Source organism: Synchiropus splendidus, chromosome 13 (assembly GCF_027744825.2).
Source record: "Synchiropus splendidus isolate RoL2022-P1 chromosome 13, RoL_Sspl_1.0, whole genome shotgun sequence".
Taxonomy (NCBI): Eukaryota; Metazoa; Chordata; class Actinopteri; order Syngnathiformes; family Callionymidae; genus Synchiropus; species Synchiropus splendidus.
In genome coordinates, this window is record NC_071346.1 from 6823460 (window position 1) to 6835634 (window position 12175).

General features: G+C 53.6%; 2 protein-coding genes across 13 annotated transcripts in view; one reads left to right on the forward strand and one right to left on the reverse strand.

Moving 5' to 3' along the window:
- Window positions 1-66: 66 nt before the first annotated feature.
- On the forward strand, window positions 67-8449 carry wdr47a (WD repeat domain 47a). Of its 2 annotated transcripts, none has more exons than XM_053882631.1 (15): window positions 67-235; window positions 1832-2001; window positions 2070-2153; window positions 2230-2314; window positions 3347-3478; window positions 3542-3718; window positions 3781-4401; window positions 5658-5839; window positions 5990-6229; window positions 6301-6355; window positions 6439-6596; window positions 6661-6830; window positions 6890-7192; window positions 7271-7489; window positions 7556-8449. In XM_053882631.1, exons 2-15 carry the CDS (start codon window positions 1844-1846, stop codon window positions 7696-7698), a joined length of 2727 nt encoding a protein of 908 aa, XP_053738606.1. In that variant the 5' UTR covers window positions 67-235; window positions 1832-1843; the 3' UTR covers window positions 7699-8449. The 2 variants fall into 2 exon arrangements, with proteins under 2 accessions (XP_053738606.1, XP_053738607.1); XM_053882632.1 differs by having other exon boundaries at window positions 6664-6830.
- LOC128769200 (G-protein-signaling modulator 2-like) overlaps window positions 7990-12175 on the reverse strand; it is a 43035-nt gene continuing 38849 nt past the window's right edge. For 9 of the 11 annotated variants that reach the window (XM_053882636.1, XM_053882639.1, XM_053882641.1 and 6 more), the window contains 13 exons: window positions 11502-11723; window positions 11299-11434; window positions 10816-10955; window positions 10623-10746; window positions 10439-10554; window positions 10224-10379; window positions 10048-10156; window positions 9859-9985; window positions 9717-9793; window positions 9479-9646; window positions 9256-9415; window positions 8990-9180; window positions 7994-8927 (listed from right to left, as the gene is read on the reverse strand). In XM_053882636.1, coding sequence (XP_053738611.1) covers window positions 8757-8927; window positions 8990-9180; window positions 9256-9415; window positions 9479-9646; window positions 9717-9793; window positions 9859-9985; window positions 10048-10156; window positions 10224-10379; window positions 10439-10554; window positions 10623-10746; window positions 10816-10955; window positions 11299-11434; window positions 11502-11723 — 1897 coding nt within the window. In that variant the 3' untranslated portion in view covers window positions 7994-8756. Of the gene's footprint in view, window positions 8928-8989; window positions 9181-9255; window positions 9647-9716; window positions 9794-9858; window positions 9986-10047; window positions 10157-10223; window positions 10380-10438; window positions 10555-10622; window positions 10747-10815; window positions 10956-11298; window positions 11435-11501; window positions 11724-12175 lie in introns of all 11 variants that reach the window. The other 2 variants (XM_053882646.1, XM_053882635.1) reach the window with 2 other exon arrangements.

Here is a 12175-nt window from a genome sequence, read left to right on the forward strand (position 1 = left end):
TGCTGAGGCTGGTGCGTGTGTCGCGGGGTGGAGGCGGCGCCCCCGCAGGCGGCAGCGGCAGCAGCAGCAGCGGCAGGCAGGGCGGCGGCAACACACCGCAGCGGAGCAGCGCAGAAAGAGCCAGACCAGAGGAGCGGGGTGACAGTCAACGCCGAGCTGCGCCGTCGTGACAGCGCCTGGTTCCCTCGAGCGACCCCGGGAGCCGCGTTTTCTCCTGCTCTACACGGACAAACAGGTGACTTTAATAGAGGCTCGGCGAGTGTCGTAGCAAGTGTCGCCCCCTCCTCCGCCCTGCTAACTAGCGGATGATACCCCACTTTCTCTCGGCCTGGCGAGCCGGTCTCCGCAGCATGCTGCTAAATTAGCCGGATTTAAAACCAGGCTAACTAGAATATTAGTTGGTTTTGCCATAATCCGATCTAAGTGAAGCTGTAACAGCGGTGTAAGCCGCTTATAGCCCTCGGTGGCTAAGTCGACATGCTAACAGCAGCTGCTGCTGCTCTCTTATTTGTCAACACCGAACCCCTTCCATGGCTATTTACGATGTTTTTTTGCTCAGCTTTCACCCACGTTCCACGCCCGGAACAAGTCGTGACTGTGTTTTATGTCGGAGAAAGGGACGTCCTTCAGGCTAGTTCAGCAGCGGTGTCACTCCGGGCGACAGTAACTTGCATCAGGGGGAGTCTGTTGTCACAATGAAAACAACAGCCCCGCTACCTCCTCAAGTATTTTCTGTGAAGTTGCCATAAATATTCTATGGATTTAACCCGCCTTAAAGACGACGAGAGGTGTTTCATAGTTTTTAAACCGTGCTGCTGTTTACAGCAGTTTAACACCTATTTAATGTGTTGCTTATTAATAACTTGTATGGATTATAGAGAACTGCACTTTCAGAATAATAAAAAAAATGATTATGGTAAACTCATGGAAGACATACTTCAATAAGCAACATATTCAAAATGAGGGGTTGCCGAGTGAGTGAGGTCTCTCCAGAAGTGAAGAGGTGCCCGGTGCGTGTCCAGCTCTGAATGTGCGGTTTTTCTGGCTTTTTTGGGGGCGTTCGAGTTCTGGATTGTCGTTTGAAATGTGAAGCAAAAAAATCTCTAAATTTTCATTCAAACTCCGATTTGTTGGAATTCCGGGACGTTCGAAAACCAAGGTACCACTGTATATTACAGTGTCTTTAACTTTGAAATCTGCGTCCTGTAGGCGCTGCTGTAATACCTGCATTATACAAGCACTGTAGCATCAAGGGCTTGTGTTTTGGTGTGGGCTTGACTCCAGTGCATGAGTAATATGTGTGACAGGAGTGGTAACAGTGATGTGACTTCAGGGTGTTTGCATGAGGGATTAGAAGAGGCAGTGATTTTGAAAATCAACAATGTCTACTGTGATAATCCGCCACTGAACTACATGGACACATGGCAGCAGGTGACTAAAGATGAAGGCTGCATTTGGGGCGTTTTGATTTTCAGTGTTTTGAAGTTCCTACCACTCATGGTGTAAATAAGACGTGTGCATTATCAGCTCTATCTCATTCAAGTTTCCATCACTCAGCTAGTCCACCGACTGAGATCTGCAGATCAACGGCTGACTCACATATGATGGCGATAAAAGCATTTCTCATCTATTAATTATTATGTATGTTAGTCTTTAGTTGAGGGCTAGTCACCAACTGCTGAGCTCCAGGACCATTGGGAGTACAAACTACATTTTAAATGCAGTGTTTCAAAACAGCACTTAACACTATATGAGTGTTGACTATTTACAACACTACTTTCAGACATTGTGAAGTCGACTTGTCGTGAAGATATTCCTCTGGTCTTGACAGGCCGTCGCCAACATGACAGCGGAGGAAACCATCAATGTGAAGGAGGTGGAGATCATCAAGGTGATCCTGGACTTCCTCAACTCCAGGAAGCTGCACATCAGCATGCTGGCGCTGGAGAAGGAGAGCGGCGTGATCAACGGACTCTACTCCGACGACATGCTTTTCCTCAGGTACCGAGTCCGATAACTGTCCGACACGAGTGCGAGCCTCACCGTGACTTGATGGTGGTGGGTTTTAGGCAGCTGGTGCTGGACGGTCAGTGGGATGAAGTCTTGCAGTTTATCCAACCTCTGGAGTGCATGGACAAGTTTGACAGAAAAAGGTAAACACCAGATGACGGTGCGTCCTCCTCAGCCTCAGCCTCAGACTGTGTGGCTCATCGCACTTGCCTTTGTCAGGTTCCGCTACATTGTCCTGAAGCAGAAGTTCCTAGAAGCGCTGTGCGTGAACAACGCCATGTCAGCTGAGGATGAACCGCAACACGTAAGACTCTACCACACCTCTCTAAATAATGCAGTCTAATAAAGCTGCTGGTTATGGCTCATCTGAGCAGGCAATCCAAACTGCTTGTTTATGACCAATGATGGGAACTGGTTGTCCGTGGTTTTTAGTTAGGTACGAGTGACATATCTGTGGTCGCAGCTGAGCTTCCAGGTCAAAGCGCTCGGATGTGTGAGTAGTGTCATGATGGTCAGAGCAGTGAAAACTAGTGATGGTAAGATGAAGCTTCTTGAAGTATTGTACTTGAAGGTTCATATGCGCTCTGTCACCACCAAGTGGACATTAAATATAAGATTTAATATAAGAAATTTAACTTTTGTTGCCCTAAGCTTTCAGTAGGATTGTCATGTTGGATCAACAATATAAGACACAGATGGGGGTAAATGCTATAATGGTGTTTGAGAAGACATGGATAAGATGTAAACACGCACACAGCAACATTCAATTTCAATTATTTTTATTCAAAAATAGTTTTTTTTTCAACTGTTTTTGGACTGAGCCTGTTTCCTTTCTTTGACAGAATTCCCCCCACTATATCTGTAATACATTGTACTTACCTTGTTGGTAGAGATAAGATCGACATGTTCCCAAACTGGGGAAAACTTTCTTTCTCGATCATAAAATAAGTGATCGATAATCGATACAGAGCTGCTCACAAAACGTTCCCAAATGCTCACAAAGCCTGACAAAACGGGGAACCTCCATTGCGTTTTGTGCCGCTTAAATCTGAAATTGAACTGCTCAATCCACTTTCTGAACCGGTCGCGTGGTACAACCAGTTTGAGGCTTCTACCGTCTTCAGCTCTGTCATTGGAGCATTCCTCCGTGTGCTGTTCATATACTCGCTGCCAGATGACCCGGTACACGCACCGAAGGGTCGACACAGCGAACACATCACTAGTGAAAACAGTACTCACAGACCTGAGCTGTTTTTAAAGTGGGATTCTGTTGCCAGTCTGTCGTCTCTGCTGATCCTCCTGGCAGGGAAAATGATAGTTTTGCATCTGTTTACAGCTGGAGTTCACCATGCAGGAAGCAGTCAAGTGTCTTCATGCCCTGGAGGAGTTCTGCCCGAGCAAGGACGACTACAGCAAACTGTGTCTGCTGCTGACTCTGCCTCGCCTCACCAACCACGCTGAGTTCAAGGCACGTCTCCCGTCAACCCCTTATTGAACTTGTTAGCTGAATTCTTGCATGTCTGTGCTGCAGGACTGGAACCCGAGCACAGCCCGGGTGCAGTGTTTCGAGGAGGCGTGCACCATGGTGGCCGAGTTCATCCCCGCAGACAGGAAGCTGAGTGAAGCAGGATTCAAAGCCAGCAGGGATCGACTCTTCCAGCTGATGCTGAAGGGCGTCCTGTACGAGTGCTGCGTGGAGTTCTGCCAGGTCTGGAAGCCCCTCTGCTCCGCTGGCAAATGCATCACTGATTCATTCTTGCTTGTGCTCAGAGCAAAGCGACGGGTGAGGAGATCACCGAGGGTGAGGTGCTGCTGGGCGTGGACATGCTCTGTGGGAACGGCTGCGATGATCTGGACCTGTCCCTGCTGTCCTGGATGCAGAACCTCTCCCACAGCGTCTTCTCCTGCGCCTTCGAGCAGAAGCAGCTCAACATTCACGTGGACCGGCTGGTCAAACCGGCCAAGACGGGCTACGCCGACCTCCTCACGCCGCTCATCAGCAAACTGTCCCCCTACCCGTCCTCCCCCCTGCGGCGCCCTCAGTCTGCAGACACCTACATGTCGCGCTCGCTGAATCCAGCCCTGGACGGTCTCTCTTACGGGCTCTCGGGCCAGGAGAAGAGATCCGGTGGTGAGAACGCTCCCGGGAAGGGGGTCTCTCCCATGTCCCACTCCTTTGCCAACTTCCACTACCCTGGAGGGCAGAGCCTGAGCAGGAGCCTGATGATGGAGAGCTCAGACTGCCACAGCATCTTCGAGGAGTCGCCCGAAACGTCCAGGACAGACACGCCTGTCGACAAGATGATGGGCTCAGGCGGCGCACAGAGCGCGCGCCCGGCTTCGGCTCCGGGGGAGGACGCACCTGCTGCAGATGCTGCTGACAGGAACGAGGTAAAGCCCCAACTTCACCTGACCTTTTTTCACTGAACTGACTCGACCTGTCTGAGCTCGGCAGCTGCTTGTGTTTACATTCCACAGTGGGTGTTTCTCTCTCCAGGGCGGCTTTATTTACACCTGAGGAAGATCACTTGAGTCTGATGGATGATGCTCAGAGGGATGTTAAATCATTGTCCAGTTTTACACACACTGCGCTGCATGTTGACCTGAGCTGTAAATCTCTCGACAAGTCTCCTTTATTTGCTCTGGAGGAGTCGGGGAGATGCTTTCTTCACAAGCTGTGGTGACGATGGCTTTTTAGAGACTCATCTCTGTCACACGTTCACACTGCTCTATTTCCTGTAACAGCACGAGCGTTACATCTGATGCGGTGGTGGGAGAATATCTGGGGGGAGCTGGTCGGCTTGGTTTGTGGAGTTGGCTGTGGAGTAACTGCCTGCCTGAGATTGTTTATGTGCAAGTGGTCACGTATAGATGACATCACACATGTCAGAGAGCCTAGTCACAGCTCAGACTGTGTGTGGACTTGTTTAATCCTGCCTTGTCAGGACCATTTCTTGACATAACACTATCCTTGTGGGGACCCTATGCCTTCATTGGGACCTTTTGCCGGTCCCCACAGGACCAAGCCTCCATTTGAGGATTAGATGAAGACTTTAAAATAACTGGGTCATTTTATTTGTTTTGGAGGTTTAGATTTAGGGTGAGAGGCTGGGGAAAGGGTTATGGTAATGGGAGGTCCCCACTAAAATGGTGCAATGAACCTGTGTGTGGGCTTGTTTATTGTAGTTAGTGGGACCAATTCTTGACAAAACACTATCCTTGTGAGGACCATATGACATTAAGGTTATGGTTGAGGATCAAAACTACACAATAACCGGGTCATTATAATTGGGTTCAAGTTTGGTTCAGAGTCCTGGTTCAGGTGAGCCATGTGTTTTGGATGGTTAGGTTAAAGGTGAGGGGCTGGGGAAAGGGTTATGTGAATATGAAACCTCAAAATGTCTCCACAGGGATAGAAAAACAGGTGTGTGTGTGTTCTGAGCCCAGTGTTTTGATGTGGTTGAATGCATAATGAGGTCAGAGATGGGGTCACGTTCTGGAGTCACACTTCTGCCCCTCGTGTTCCTGATTTATCTCCATTGTTCTCCAGAGCTGGCTGAGTGCCAAAGACTCGCCCAGCCTCGGCATCAGTAGGATGTGACCCTCCCCAAAGGCCGGCTGCATTAACACGTCTCCACTGTTTTCAGCTGCGGGACGCGACGGAGAAGTACGAGGAGTTTTACCGCCAGCGCCTGCGCGTGCAGCAGCACCTGGAGCAGAAGCAGCAGCAGACCCAGATGTACCAGCAGATGCTGCTGGAGGGAGGTGTGCAGCAGGAGCCGCCGCCCAGCGACATGCAGCACAGTCTCACCGAGAAGTTCCTCAACAGGTGCGACCCCCGGAGCTGCCTTTACTGCTGAGAGCTGAGCTGGGACCCCGCTCCAGTGCATGTTACACTGTGCGGCTCAGGCGTGTCTCTCCCTACATCTATTAATGTTTTGAAATAACAACTGATCCTCTGGCCGGTGTCCTCCCTCAGGTCCATCCAAAAACTGGAGGAGCTGAACGTGGGCATGGAGAGTTTAGGCGAGGAGGTGAAGTCTCTGGCACAGCAGTGTAACGGGAACCCACCTGCCTCGGAGGACAACAACAACCCCCCCTCGGTGACCCCGGATCAGGGCAGAGGTCGGGCAGGGGTCCTCAGCAGTACGCCTCAGAAAACCCCCGCTGGAGGCCGGGCGGTCCCGTCCCTGAACGAGTCCCCTGTGGTCGCCCTGAGGTACTGCGCCCGTGTTAGCTGGACCTGGGCCGAGGGGCGGGGTCAGGAAATAACGCTTGTTTGTGTGACAGTGGGCAGAAGCAGAAGCCGGGAGACTCTCCAGGCTCCTTGTCCCGCAGCAAAGAGGTGAGAGGCCTGTGTTGAGGTGACCCTGAACGCACCGCGAGGCGTGAGGTTTAGCGGCTCAGTGATCCAGTGTGCGTCCACAGGTGGAGAAATCCAAGAGTCTGTTTGTCCCAGTGCACACTCTGGAGGACACGCAGGCCATCCGCGCCGTGGCCTTCCACCCCTCTGGCGCACTCTACGCTGTGGGCTCCAACTCCAAAACCCTGCGTGTCTGCGCCTACCCTGACACCCTGGACCCCAGGTAGCCCAGTCAAGAGGTTCTGCTGTGAGGAACTTGATCCCTGAAGCCTGTCTTGCCTGCGCAGCAGCTCCAGTCCGGTGAAGCAGCCGGTCGTGCGCTTCAAGAGGAACAAACACCACAAAGGCTCCATCTACTGCGTGGCCTGGAGCCACTGCGGGCAGCTGCTGGCCACCGGCTCCAACGACAAATACGTCAAGGTCCTGCCCTTCAGTGCCGACACGTGCAATGCCACCGGTGAGTGAAGCGCCGGCGAGCAGGACCAGACGGGCCCGGTGTGACCCCTGCTCCCGCAGGTCCGGACCTGGAGTTCAGCATGCACGACGGCACCATCAGAGACCTGGCCTTCATGGAGGGGCCGGAGAGCGGAGGGGCCATCCTGATCAGCGCCGGCGCCGGGGACTGCAACATCTACACCACCGACTGCCAGCGGGGGCAGGGTCTGCACGCGCTCAGCGGACACACCGGCCACATCCTGTCGCTCTACACCTGGGGCGGCTGGATGATCGCCTCGGGCTCCCAAGACAAGACGGTGCGCTTCTGGGACCTGCGAGTGCCCAGCTGCGTGCGGGTGGTGGGGACGGCCTTCCACGGCTCAGGTACAGACGGATCGCAGCGGCCTCACACACACACACACACATCTTCACCCTCAACAATGACCCCCCTCCCCGGAACAGGAAGTCCCGTGGCCTCAGTCGCCGTGGACCCCAGCGGACGCCTGTTAGCCACGGGACAGGAGGACAGCGCCTGCATGCTCTACGACATCAGAGGCGGCAGGATCGTGCAGGTGTACCGGCCTCACGCCAGCGACGTCCGCTCCGTCAGGTTCTCCCCCGGAGCTCGCTACCTGCTCACCGGCTCCTACGACACCAAGGTGATGGTCAGCAACCTGCAAGGTAGGCGCTGACCTCTGACCCCTTCCCTCTGTGGCTTTGCCTGAACCTCCTCCCGCTGACCTGCAGGCGACCTCACCAAGCCGCTGCCCCAGACAGTGGTGGGTGAACACGGAGACAAGGTGATCCAGTGTCGGTGGCACACGGAAGACCTGTCCTTCCTGTCGTCCTCTGCCGACCGCACCGTCACACTCTGGACACACAACCCGTAACGGCAACACACACACACACACACTCAGTTTTAAAGTCAACGTTGGTGACCCCACCTCACATTCCCCTCCAGTCCCTCGCTCCCTGACTGTAGGAAACCAAAAATCTTCTCTCCTCCCACACACTCCACCTGTCTCTCCATCGCCCTCCTTCTTTAGTGTCACATGATCCGCACAAGGACGTTGCTTTTTTTTCATGACGGTGCCTTTCGTTACGACCACACCTTGTCAAAGTGAGTCATCATGAGTTCATGCATATCATGTGAGAGCCAGCGCTGCTACCGTGTACAGTGAGCTGTGACTCTGAGGGGCGTGTTATCTAGTCACTGTGGCTGCTGTGTTGCTGCCCATGAGCTTGTTTTTGTTTTTGTTTTTTACGGAGCGAAGTCGTTTCTCCGCTGCACTGATGTATTGTTGACAAAGGGAAGCCGTTGCATTTAGTGGCGAGTGGAGTCCCACCACCAGGGGGCGGATTTCCTCCCGCATTTAAAGGCACAAGAAGAGGTGGTGATGATTTTAAAAGTATTTGGGCATAATGTTATTGACATGCACTTTGTCTCCGGATTTGCTTTCTGAGATGTTTTTAATGCTCACGTGTGTATAGACGCGACAAATACAGCCAAACTAACAGATGTATTTATTCAGTTCTGACCATGTGTGTACAGTATTTAGTGTTTTTTTTAATGCTAGTTTAAATGTGGTATTTATGCTGATGTCTGACTGCCGGTACGTTCAATAAAATGCCTTTTACTAGTTTTTGATCGGAACTGACTTCATCACGGGTGACAAACAACAGGAGGCTTTATTCCTCGCCTGAGACTTCTCAGTACAAAAGTTTTTTTTTGTTATAACAAGGACAGTTTAAACACACTGTAAAGAGAAGATGTTAGAAGGTGATACTGACAGAAACACATATAAAAAGACGTGTGTATTTAAAAATACACAAAGATTCAGGACAGGAAAGTGAAATTCATCCCTGATACCACAGTGTTCCTGTGCAAGCGTATTGAAATAGCGAGGCGCCACAGTGCTTCTGTTGGACGTGATTCACCGAGGTGGGCTCAGCTGGACCCGGGTCGGGCGGCGTTGTGCGACGGCAGTGTGACTCGCTGCTCGTCCATCCGCTTGGCCTGTGAGCGCATGATGAGACTGAAGAAGTCCTCATCCGGTACTGTGGGTCCGCGGGCTTGAGGGGGCGGGGGTGCGCAGCGCTGGTCGTCCAGGCGGGACCCCTGAGGAGGAGGAGGTCACGGAGGTGAGTTTGGATCAGAGAGCTCTGGGAGGCTGGACCCACCTGGCATTTGACCAGCATGTCAAAGAAGTTGTCGTCCGGCTCGCCGCCGTCAGCGTTGGCCATCAGGTGGCTGAGCACGGCCTGGCTGCTGTTCTGGTTGAGCCTGAGGCCCGGGAGACTCCCGCCCACTGCCGACGACGCCTCCAGGCGCCGGCTGTGGGCGCCCGACACGTCGGCTGACTCGGACACGGCTGCACAAGAGTTAAACACCATTCTGTTGCTTGGAGTTGAGGTGAGAGCAAGACTGAGGTTGGCTTGGAGCTCACATTTCCTGATGACTGTAGGGGGCGACGGCGGGCCGCTGTTCAGCGACAGCTTGCTGCCTTTGTCCTGGACGGAGCAGCGCTGGTCGTCCATGCGGTTGCTCTGGAAGCGGCTCAGCAGGTCAAAGAAGCCCTCGTCCCCGAGAGCGTCCGGGCTGTGGCGCTGTTCGACGGAACCACCACGGAGGTCAGAGACGGCGGCGGAGCCTGAAGGAGGCGGTCCTACCTTCTGCGGCGCCTGTGCTGACGGCGTGTTGCTGGTGTCCTGCAGGACTTTACTGCTGGACTTGTGCTTCTTGCCTCTCAGACGGCTGACGAAGAAGAGCTTGGACGAGCTCTTGACCATGGAGGGTTTGTTCTGCTTGGTCAGGATGTCGCTGCTCCACTTCTGACCCTTCGACACAAACACGGATGGAAGACGGCGTCAGCAACAACGTGGGTGGGAGGGTGTCCTCTTGTCTTACGTTCATCTTGTCTGGCGTCAGCTTCATCAGCTCCAGGTTCTCCATGCTGTGTCGCCTGCTCAGCCTCGACCTGGCGCCTGGAGCGACAACAGGAAGAAGCTTCAGTCCAAGTCGGAGGGTGACGTGCGAGCGGCAGCTCTACCTGCCAGCTTGTTGTCCATGCTGTTCTCGGACAGCGTGGAGTTATTGGTGCTGTAGCTCAGACCCAGAACCGTCTGCAGGTCGGACACGTTCATGCGGGCAGTGAGCTCGCCGCTCCGGTCTCCAGTCTGGACACAAACCAACCATGAGGCAGGTCAAAGACTTATGGGGGTGAAGGAAAGCGGCGTGCCTCTCTGCAGATCTCCAGGTGCTTCTCAGCGAAGTGCATGGCCTGGTCGTGGTTCCCCAGCGCCGTGTGGGCGTTGCCCAGGCTCCAGCAGGCGCGGCCCTCGCCAATTCTGCAGGGGGAGGGGCGACACACGTGACATGTTTCGGTGATAGCCTGCCGGGACGGGAGTCTCCTACCGGTCGTTGAGGTCCTGGGCGATGATGAGGTGCTTGAGATGGTAGTCGATGGCTCTCTCGTAGTCCTGCAGGAGGGTGTAGGTGTTGCCCAGGCTGTAGCAGGCCTGCGCCTCCACCGCCCGGTCCTTCAGCTGCCGGGCCAGATGCAGCGTCCTCCTGTCACACAGCCACGTGTTGGTGGACCTGCAGCTGCCGCCTCACAGTTCCCCACCTACTTGTAGTGTTCGGCTGCAACTTCAAACTCCCCCAGGAAGATGAAGGCGTTGCCCAGGTTGCAGTAGGCCCTTCGCTCCGCTGCCCGGTCGCCAAACTCCTTCGCGATGAGCAGACGCTGAGGAGAGGAACAGACGGAGCTGTTTAACAAGACTGAGTCTGAGGTGTCACCGTCGGAGGCCTCACCTGCTCGTGAGACGCCACGGCTTGGCGGAAGTTCCCCAGCAGGTAGTGCGTGTTCCCCAGATTACCATAGGTCCGACCCTGAGCGGCTCGGTCCCCCAGATCCTTCACGATGGTCAGGTTCGCCCTGAGAAAAGTGGCTCGGGGTTTAACAACACGATGGGGGGAACGTGCGCTTCCCCACGCGCTCACTCACTCGTAGAACTCGGCCGCCCGGCGGAGAGCCGCCATCACCTCCTCGGGAAACTCCCCGGGCTCCGCGCCGCTCCAGCTGATGCTTTTGCCCTTGGCGTGGTACACGTTCCCGAAGTTATAGAGCGCTCGCGCCTGGCCCACCTGCGAGGACAGCCGCATTGGAAAGCCATTTTTAACACCTTAGATATGAACTCGGGTTTCCTCCTTGAGCTTCTAAAGTGTATATATATATATATATATATATATATAGTGTACAGTTGTATCAGCTGTGAGTTTAAATGTGTGACAATTTAGAAAACGATCACAGATGCACAGCTGATACAACTGTACACTTGTCTTGCATAAATATATGAAAGAAGAAGAACAAAGCTGTAAACACTCAGATACTTTTTTTGTATAAAAAGTTATTTTGTACAAATTGCAGCGTCTTTTTCTCAAAACAAGCTAAGTGAGTCACATGGACGCTCTGTTTTGAAACCCTCACCTTGTCCCCAACGTCCCGGGCGATGTCCAGGTGTCTTTGACAACAAACGACCGCCTCCTCGAACCTGCCCAGAACCTTGAGAGTGTTCCCCAGGTTCCCGCTGGCTTTGGCCTCGCCCAGCAGGTCCCCGATGGTCCTGAAAGACCAAAGCTCCAGCAGTGAGCCGAGGAGTCAGACGCACGGCTCACAGAGCGCCTCCCAACCTGGTCAGGGTGAGGTCGTGCCGGTGGAAGTCCAGCGCCTTGGCGTAGTCGTGCAGGTGGAAGTAGGCGTTCCCCAGCTGGCTGTAGATGGCGCTGAGCACCTGCAGGTCCTCCGTGCCCACTTGGATGGCGGCTTCAAAAAAGGAGACCCCGGCGCTGTAGTCGCCCACCTTGCAGAGGCGCTCGCCTTCCAGGGCCAGCTCCAGGCAGGACACCTCCATCCTGCAGACACAAGTCCCAGACTGAAGCGGCTCCTTCTCGCCCAGTGAAAGGCTTCAGCAGGGAACGCTGTCGTGCCACTTCCTTCCACCTCCACAGAACAATGGGGGCGACTGGGGATTGTTTGTTATGGTAGGAGTCAGAGTCACATCCTCCCGTGAAGCTCCAGCACTCTGCTCTTTGTTCTGGCTGTTCGTGCTGACGATTCTTGGAAATGTTTTATGGGTTCTATTATTAAACACAACTTTATTATAAGTTACTGCATGGTCCCTCAACGCACCTTATCTTGCAGAAAAGCTCAACAAGTCAAGGAAATGAGATCCAAATATTGAGTTCAGATGAAACTGTTGATGGCTCAGACCCTTCCACATCAAAGCAGCAGCAGCAGCAGCAGCACACACTGGCTTGACTGAGAAAATCAAAAACCAGAGTGGCACGTTTGTCCTTTTCAGGAA